This window comes from Convolutriloba macropyga, chromosome 13 (assembly GCF_964194025.1).
Source record: "Convolutriloba macropyga chromosome 13, txConMacr16.3, whole genome shotgun sequence".
In the NCBI taxonomy this organism is placed as follows: domain Eukaryota; kingdom Metazoa; phylum Xenacoelomorpha; order Acoela; family Convolutidae; genus Convolutriloba; species Convolutriloba macropyga.
Window position 1 is genome coordinate 38,553,255 of NC_134480.1, and position 10,121 is coordinate 38,563,375.

A 10,121-nucleotide genomic window follows, 5' to 3' on the forward strand; every position below is an offset into this window, starting at 1 on the left:
TGCAGTTGCTTAACTCCACAAGCAAGCAGCCAATAATTATTGCATAACTTGTAAGCGAGATTTTAGAACACACTAGCGTTGACAAATGGAACCACGTTGCCTCAAGCGATAATCCGGCAGATGCCGGTACTCGTGGTATGTCTCCTGAGGTTTTGCGATCAAGTAGCTGGGTGAAGGGTCCAGATTTCTTAAGAACCAAGAAATTCCCGTTCGGTCCAAGCACCAAAGTAGTTAAAAACATCAAATTTGGTATAGTAACTACGGAAATTGATGAAACCAATGCATCATTGGTTGGTCGAGTTGACTTTGGTGTAGAAAACCCTATCGTTCTTGACGCACGCCATGCATTTGTTAAGTTGTTCCCTAGGCACCCCCACGTTAAACGTCATCATCAAGGTATTGAATACCCGCGGAATTAAATACAAGAACGTTATACCATCCTTAAATTGCGTTCCTCACTACGTTCCATTAAATCTAACTAAGTTACGTGCCAAATGTTCCGCGCTGCCACCATTCAACCCATCATGGCTGACCTGCCAGTAGAAAGACTCGCATACCAGTCTCCTCCCTTCACGAAAACCGAGGTCGACTACTTAGGCCCATTTTACATTGCTGTGCGTAGAACTACCAAGAAGAGGTGGGGTTTCCTCTTCACATGCTTAACTACTTGTGTCGTTCATGCTGAAATTGTTTCGTCCACGGACGCCAGTTCGTGTGTAATGGGAGTAGAGCAGTTTGTTGCCCGTCGGGGTACACCGGCCATTATTTTGCGGAAAAAAGAACTACGCAAGATCATCGAAAAGTGGAACACCATCAACATCGCCGTTGAACTTGCCCATAAAGGCATTAATTGGAAGTTCAACTCGCCCAGCGCGCCACACCACGGTGGCATCTGGGAAAGACTAGTAGGTAGTTTCAAGCGCGTACTTTGCATAATCCTTGGAACACGTCGCCTCACAGATGAGGTTTTAAGTACCCTTTTTGTCTGATCGTAATGCACTTAATTCACGTCCGTTAACGCCCGTAAGCGCCGATCCGTCCGATCTAGGCCCATTAATAACACCTAATCATTTTCTCCTCGATAATCAAGCAAGTAGTCTTCCTTCCGTCATTTGCGTAGATGAGTTTGATCACCCTAAGCGTTACGCCCGCGCACAGTTGTACGCTAACGCTATTTGGTCTCATTGGATCAAAGAGTACGTCCCGACACTGAACCAAAGTTCTAAATGGCAAACGCCGGCCGAGCAACACCTAAATGGCAGGTGACTTGGTGTGGGAAGTTGTAGAGACCTACCCAAGGGGTTACTACTTTACTGCTCGGAACACTGAACTACGTTACGGTTCAGACAGCGTCGCACGCTTCGCCGTATTGCGCACGTCCACCGGATCGCTCGTCCGCCCGCTTGAAGAATTAGCGCTGATTCTCCCAACATCTTCTTCTGGGTCGGAGGATGTTACTGAGTGAAGCGAATAGTAAATCAAAATGCGTCCGTTTATTAGCCAATCAGAATCGTGTAATTCAATACGCACAGAAATCGTTCCAATTTGCTTGCAAAGCTCGGAAAAAGTGCAAATAAATTAATTTCAAGTAAAGCTAATCATAATAACTACCAATTAAGACATGATTCGGCTAAATAATTTTCGGGTTTTCGGATTCATTGGTACAAATTGATGACTGGCATTGAACTGATTCGTTATCAGACAAAATACCGGCCAAATGAGCATCAAAATCACTCGTTGTCTTGATCGCGCCAATGCGTATACGTTGAACGTTGCTTTGTCGATGTCATAACACTTTGCTTATTATATGGTTAGAAATAATTGAATATCCAAAAGAATGGTTTAATAGTGAATAGTTTACACCTTTAATAGAGAAAGTAAAATATTAGTGGTTATTCTTTTTCCTAACAAGCACATAATTCAACATTTCAAAAAATGAGCAGAAACAAACTTAATTAAATGAAATAATTCTGTTAACTTTTGCATAAAACTAATAAAAAAAAGCTCATTTCTACATGTAAATAGCCAAGATTTACCAAGAAACAAAGGAAAGCGTGTGTTTATTTTACAGCACAGCTCCATTCGGGAATCAATATTACGTGGCCAATGTTCGGCAAATTTTAATGAAGTTGGCGTTCTGGAAATCAGACACCTATGTTGTTGAAAGTGAATACGAGTTTATCAAGAGTATTTGCGAATGAAAACGTGTCGAATGAAAATGTGTTGCTTTGTTCTTACAGACAGCATATATGTATGCAAGCAGCACTTAAGTAAACGATGCGTGAATAGTACGAGACATTAAAAAGCATTGGATTAAAATAATTAGTTTAATTGTAGTTGTTCAATGGTTTTAACTGTTTTTGCGTTGTATGTAATTTAATATTTCGAAAGTTTTATTGAATAATCAAAGCTTCCCTTGACTGATATTTTTTTCTTTTTTCCTTTGGAATTCAAAATCTTCAAAAAAGAATAACAATGCACTCCTTTTTGCGGATGTTTGTGGAGAGGTTGTTAAATTTGGGCTCAATCATAGTTTAAGCAATCGGGGTTTTACGTCGACTTACAGTCTATTCTCAAAAGAAATTGGCGAGAAAATTGTCTAAATCTTGCTCGACAACGACTCCATAATCACTGATGTTCAATTTACTTATTACCTCATGGTCCACTAACCAGAGCAATTTAAGAACCAGAAGATTGTAGTCGATTTTGCCAGCCTTGTTCACACATACACACACACACACACACACACACACACACACACACACACACACACACACACACACATACAAGACTATTCGTCCACCCAAACCATAGCTTAATTGAGCTGGGGATATTGATGAAATTGTATGTTATCTCGGTTAACTTTGATGGCTAATAGAGGCTGGAGGGCTTTTTTTTAAATTAAAATATTTTTGTCTAAAAATGACAGTATAATAGAGCTCTGGGTATATTTATTAAATAAACAAAAACTCAATTGAAAATGATACCTTAATGCAGCTGGGTGATGGCGATATTTATGAAATTTAAGTTTATCTCAACTAGAGTTACTTGCTTTATAGAGCTGAGAGAATACGTTCGAAACTAAACTCTATCTCAAATAATTTAATTACTAGCTCTATCGAGCTGGCAGGGAAAATTTATAAAATAGAAATATCTTATTTCAAATTAATTGATTAAAATGTCCAGAAGTTGCATAAATTTTCCGTTTATAAAGAGCTCAAACTGATCCAATTTGACGGGAAACTCAATGTTTAATATAAAAACTCTGATAGTTTCATAAAATTCGCTTCCGAAGAAAAAAAATGGCCGGATACATCACGTATAATTGAAAATCCAATTTTAACTAGAGATCTTCATTAAATTCAAAGAGTCCGATTCCAAAAAAGAACCAGTTTAACCTATCTTATAATGGAAAATCATATAGTTTCAATAATGATTGTCCATCAATTTAATTCTTATCCCGTTGATTCGCCTAGAATTTCATTAACTTAAGAAATTAGACCTACCATAAAAATGTCTATACTTATCCAGTTTGACAGAAAAATATACGTTAAATTGAGATTCCTAATAATTTCATGAAATTCTTCCTCTATAGAAATGTCCAGATACATCAATGTTGAATGATAACCAAATTTTAAGCTTTGATAGCCATTAATTTCAACAATTTTCACCTTCCGAGAAAATGTGTAGGTTGTTCTTCCATTAGCTTCTCTGAAAATTATTGGTTTATACTTGATTGTGGCGGTAGAGTAGGCTATGGTAAAAGTTGTACCACTAGCTTCCACTGCACTTCATCTTCCGGAAGGGGAGACATTCATCTGCTAGTTGAACGTTGCTTTGTCGATGTTAAAACACTCTGGTTATTATATGGTTAGAATGAATTGAATATCCGAAAGAATGGTGTTACACCTTTAAAAGAGAAAGTTAATTATTAGTGGTTATTCTTTTTCCCAACAAGCACATTATTCAACATTTCAAAAATAGAGCAGAAACAAACTTAAGTGAATGAAATAAATCTGTTAACTTTTGCATATAACTCACCAAAAAATGCTCATTTCTACGTGTAAATAGCCAAGAAATACCAGGAAACAAAAGAAAACGTGTGTTTATTTTTTAGTTCCATTCGGGAATCAATATTACGTAACTAATGTTCTGCAAATTTCAATAAATTTGGCGTTTCCTGGAATCGAGTTACCGAAACGTGTACCCACTTCTCAGAATTCACTTATGTTTTCAAACGTAGAATTTAATTGAGCCAAACATGGAAATAAGACACCTATGTTGTTGAAAGTGAATACGATTTTGTCAAGAGTATTCGCGAATGAAAATGTGTCAGTTCCACAATTTTCAGCATGTAATTTTAAGTGTTGCTTTGTTCTTACAGACAGCATGTATGTATACAAGCAGCATTTAGGTAAACGATGCGTGAATGGTACGAGACATTAAAAAGCATTGGGTTAAAATAATTGGTTTAATTGTAGAGTTCAATGGTTTTAACTGTTTTTGCGTTGTATATAATTTAATATTTTGAAAGTTTTATTGAATAATCAAAGCTTCCCTTGACTGATATTTTTTTCTATTTTCCTTTGGAATTCAAAATCTTCACAAAAGAATAACAATGCACTCCTTTTTGCGGATGTTTGTGGAGAGGTTGTTAAATTTGGGCTCAATCATAGTTTAAGCAATCGGGGTGTTACGTCGACTTACAGTCTATTCTCAAAAACAAATTGGCTAGAAAATTGTCTAAATCTTGCTCGACAACGACTCTATAATCACTGATGTTCATTTTACTTATTACTCCATGGTCCACTAACCAAAGCAATTTAAGAGCCAGAAGATTGTAGTCGCCTTTGCCAGCCTTGTTCACACACACACACACACACACACACACATACATACATACAAGACTATTCGTCAACCCAAACCATAGCTTAAATGAGCTGGGGATATTGATGAAATTGTATGTTATCTCAGTTAAATTTGATGGCTAATAGAGGCTGGAGGGCTTTTTTTTAAATTAAAATATTTTTTATCTAAAAATGACAGCAAAATAGACAGCAAACGACAGTATGTTTATTAAATTAACAAAAACTCAATTCAAAATGATACCTTAATGCAGCTGGGTGATGGCGAAATTTCTGAAATTAAAGTTTATCTCAACTAGAGCTACTTGCTTTATTGAGCGGAGAGAATACGTTCGAAACTAAACTCTATCGCAAATAATTTAATTACTAGCTTTATCGAGCTGTGTTGTACTCAATTACTATTGTATTAGTCAATCCAGTAGCGAATGCTTATCAAACCACTGAGCTAGAGCAATTGCGTCGCGTTTGCCAATTATCTTTAGGCTATTTGAATCCTCAACATGGAATCCGTTATTCGCGGTGCGAATGGCTCAATATCAATTGAGCAGGAGTATTTGAAAAGCGATTTGCTAAAGTTAAATTAAAACTGAATTATAGCGATGCAAATTGGAGAATGACAAATGAAATTAAGAAATTGAAATTGAAAAGGATATAACTTTTTTTTCACGAGTTAATCACGAAACAGGAAGGACTTAACAAAATGTTTACAGTGTTAACAGACATTTTCCTGTCTGAAGTATGAACAGACATTAAAGTGGGTTAAAACTATGATGAACTAAAATTAACTAACTAAATTAAAGCACCTGCCCTTCAAATGGAAAACATGAACTTAATAGTGTTGGGTATTCTGAGGACAATATCCATCCCGTATGACGTTCCCCTGTTGGAGAAAAAATTAGTAGTTAAAATTAGAAAATTAATACTTATTCACCGGTAATATACATAATAGAATATTAAATATTAAATAAAACATAGAGTACAAATAGTTTTTGAGTTTTCATCTGAGTGAGATTGTTTTTGAGTTTCAGCTTCTAAGACCGCCATATCTCTCAGTAGGTCCGGGTTAGGGTCAGTGGTCGACCTCTCATTGGGGTTCCGTGGCAACACTTCCCCAATAAATGTTGTTTCCGATTCGAGAATATTAGCCGAATATCCCTCCGTATTTTGTATTTTCTCAACAATTGATGTTGTAGAGCTTTTCTGTTTCTTTAAAGTCCTTTTGCTCGTCCGTACTGATGACGTATCCGAGTTCGATGTATCGCTAATCGTCATTTGTCTTTTTCGTTTCCGTTCTTTAGGCAATATCGGTGTTGGCTGTTGTGGTGAAGCCACTTGTGACGCGGATGGTCCAGCTGTACTGGGATTGTTCGGTGGCGCTGCAAGTGGCACAGGCGGGCTTAAGTGAAAGATTTGTGTTATATCCGGTCGGTTTGTAAAGGCACTATTATGCTTTAGGTTTCGCTTTGAAATCCTCATGTTAGTGCTTGTGCCACATTACTCGTCGTTGAAATGCAAGATCTACCCGATGAGATAACACTGACATCGTCAGCTGGTCTTTTATTTCGCTTAATTTTCTTACATCCTAAGTCTTTTTGGATAAGATCTCTCCTATGGTTTGTAATTTTTGTCCGAGCTTCTTTCGGCAATTTTCTTGGGTCTACGTTCAATATATTGGCCCAACTCCGCATCTCGCTCGTTTTCAGTTCCAAATTTCGCAAGGTCAGAGTTTTTTACGCGCACTTTTTGTCGATTTGGTTCTTTGATAACGCTTGTAGTCGGACTTATCTTCACAACTGTACTGCCAGGAGAGAGAACTTCATACACACCGTCTAATTTCTTTTTCTGGCGCTGGATTGAATGGATTTTGAGCGCAATTTTTACCTGATCACTAGGTTTGCCACACGGAATTGGTCGTGCTAGCCCTTCCAAACATATGAGCCGCGATTCGCCATCCTTCATTTTTTCTTGTTTTTTTTGTGCTCGATTGTTCGCTGCTATAATTTCTTTTTCGATTTCAGTTGCGGAACATAAGGCCGTGTCTGCTCACTGCTCTTCTGTCAGATAGGATCCGCCAGGAATTGTATCTTCATCTAAATAATGTTGAATTATTTTTTTTTAAATGTAAGTTTTTATTTTTCGATTTAGTGGTGATGTTTGAAATTGGTGTATTGCATTTTCTACCAAAATGTGCCTCAAATGGTGTAGGATCTATTGTTTTTTGTTTTGATATTCTTAATCGTTGTATAATTGCTTGTAGCGATTGTTCCAAATTAAAATTTTTATTTAATTGTGTTTTCATACATGATAGTTGTCGTTTAGTTGTTTGAATAAGACGTTCTACTAGTCCTATTTCCCTATGATCATTTGCCGTTGCATATATAGGGGTAATAAAATTTTCTGTACAAAATGTTTCAAACTTTTTCCCCGTAAAACATCTAGCTTGATCCAATCTTATATTTCTGGGTACCCCGTGATTATATATGTAGTTATTCAGAAATTTAATTACATTTGTGCCAGAAGCATTATTTACTCCTTCGGCTGTAGGATATTTTGAATATCTATCTACGCTTGTAATAAAATACTGCTCTATGCCTTTTTCTTTAATTATTGGCCCACCAAAATCTAATTGGATTTCGCCATTTGGTTCGGTACATTTTGGTAAAAGTGTCCATTTGCAGTGCGGAATCACTGATTTTAAATTCATACCGATTTCCGTGCAGGCTTTGCACTCACTGGTTTTTGGCAGCATATCCCGATGGATATATGGCCACCAAACATTTTGTGCTAGCGGCAGCATAGCAAAACTCTCAGGGTGCGTCGAGCGGATATCTTCTAGTACTGCGTCCTTGATTGCCTCTGGTATAGCAATCCGTTCATCCAGGAAAGTGCACCCATGTTTCACACTAAGGTCCCACCAGTAGCAAAAGAACTATGCGCTAATTTCTTTTAATCTGTCCGGGTCATCTCTGAGCACACAGTCGCTTACTTCTTTCAAAATTGCATTTCTCCTTTTTATTGCTAGTATTGCTAGTAGTTTTTTTACTGAAGACTTTATTAAGAATATCGGTGAAACGCAAGTCTTCTGCTGCATGGAGTAGGGTACCAGAAGGGGCTGTTTCGTGTTGGAAGAAGTATTTGTTGTCGGAGTTGAGGGTGTGGTGTCTGAGAAGGTGACTCGGGCCCTCTTCGGGGTAGCTTTATTTGTCTTTGATCGTGGCATTTTAGTGGTTGAATTGACCGGGTTGTTCTTATTGGACTTTACTCTGAGTGAGTTTTGGGTTAAAAGCGAGTTATGTTTTTGTGGCCCAACTCCGCATCTCGCTCGTTTTCAGTTCCAAATTTCGCAATGTCAGAGTTTCTTACGAGCACTTTTTGTCGATTTGGTTCTTTGATGACGCTTGTAGTTGGACTTATCTTCCCAACTGTACTGCCAGGAGAGAGAACTTCATACAAACCATCCAATTTTTTTTGCTGGCGTTGGATTGCATGGATTTTGAGCGCAATTTTCACCTGATCACTACGTTTGCTACACGGAATTGGTCGTGCTAGCCCTTCCAACCATATGAGCCGCGATTCGCCATCCTTCATTTTTTCTTGTTTTTTTTGTGCTCGATTGTTCGCTGCTATAATTTCTTTTTCGATTTCAGTTGCGGAACATAAGGCCGTGTCTGCTCACTGCTCTTCTGTCAGATAGGATCCGCCAGGAATTGTATCTTCATCTAAATAATGTTGAATTATTTTTTTTAAATGTAAGTTTTTATTTTTCGATTTAGTGGTGATGTGTGAAATTGGTGTACTGCATTTTCTACCAAGATGTGCCTCAAATGGTGTAGGATCTATTGTTTTTTGTTTTGATATTTTTAATCGTTGTATAATTGCTTGTAGCGATTGTTCCAAATTAAAAATTTTATTTAATTGTGTTTTCATACATGATAGTTGTCGTTTAGTTGTTTGAATAAGACGTTCTACTAGTCCTATTGCCCTATGATCATTTGCGGTTGCCTATATAGGGGTAATAAAATTTTCTGTACAAATTGTTTCAAACTTTTTCCCCGTAAAACATCTAGCTTGATCCAATCTTATATTTCTGGGTACCCCGTGATTATATATGTAGTTATTCAGAAATTTAATTACATTTGTGCCAGAGGCATTATTTACTCCTTCGGCTGTAGGATATTTTAAATATCTATCTACGCTTGTAATAAAAAACTGCTCTATGCCTTTTTCTTTAATTATTGGCCCACCAAAATCTATTTGGATTTCGCCATTTGGTTCGGTACATTTTGGTAAAGGTGTCCATTTGCAGTGCGGAATCACTGATTTTAAATTCATACCGATTTCCGTTCAGGCTTTGCACTCACTGGTCTTCGGCAGCATATCCCGATGGATATATGGCCACCAAACATTTTGTGCGAGCGACAGCATAGCAAAACTCTCAGGGTGCGTTGAGTGGATATCTTCTAATACTGCGTCCTTGATTGCCTCCGGTATAGCAATCCGTTCATCCAGGCAAGTGCACCCATGTTTCACACTAAGGTCCCACCAGTAGCAAAAAAAGTATGGGCTAATTTCTCTTAATCTGTCCGGGTCATCTCTGAGCACACAGTCGCTTACTTCTTTCAAAATTGCATTTCTCCTTTTTATTGCTAGTATTGCTAGTAGTTTTTTTACTGAAGACTTTATTAAGAATATCGGTGAAACGCAAGTCTTCTGCTGCATGGAGTAGGGTACCAGAAGGGGCTGTTTCGTGTTGGAAGAAGTATTTGTTGTCGGAGTTGAGGGTGTGGTGTCTGAGAAGGTGACTCGGGCCCCCTTCGGGGTAGCTTTATTTGTCTTTCATCGTGGCATTTTAGTGATTGAATTGACCGGGTTGTTCTTATTGGACTTTACTCTGAGTGAGTTTTGGGTAAAAAGCGAGTTATTTTTTTATGGCCCAACTCCGTATCTCGCTCGTTTTCAGTTCCAAATTTCACAATGTCAGAGTTTCTTACAAGCACTTTTTGTCGATTTGGTTCTTTGATAACGCTTGTAGTTGGACTTATCTTCCCAACTTTACTGCCAGGAGAGAGAACTTCATACAAACCATCTAATTTTTTTTCTGCAGTTGGATTGCATGGATTTTGAGCGCAATTTTCACCTGATCACTACGTTTGCTACAAGGAATTGGTCGTGCTAGCCCTTCCAACCATATGAGCCGCGATTCGCTATTTTTCATTTTTTCTTGCTTTTTTGTGCTCGATTGTTCGCTGCTATAAT

General features: G+C 37.7%; 1 protein-coding gene across 1 annotated transcript; it reads left to right on the plus strand.

Moving 5' to 3' along the window:
• The first annotated feature begins 524 nt into the window (after positions 1-524).
• Positions 525-6,301, plus strand: LOC142351718 (uncharacterized). The gene is made up of 2 exons (XM_075403863.1): positions 525-905; positions 6,164-6,301. The coding sequence occupies exons 1-2, from the start codon at positions 525-527 to the stop codon at positions 6,299-6,301; spliced, it is 519 nt and encodes a 172-aa protein (XP_075259978.1).
• Positions 6,302-10,121: the final 3,820 nt, after the last annotated feature.

Bases quoted from the DNA above. Each gene is read 5' to 3' on its own strand.
- LOC142351718 (XM_075403863.1), top strand. From the start codon at position 525: ATGGCTGACCTGCCAGTAGAAAGACTCGCATACCAGTCTCCTCCCTTC. The intron at 906-6,163 runs GTAGGTAGTTTC...TCCGTTCTTTAG, and splicing joins GTGGCATCTGGGAAAGACTA to GCAATATCGGTGTTGGCTGT.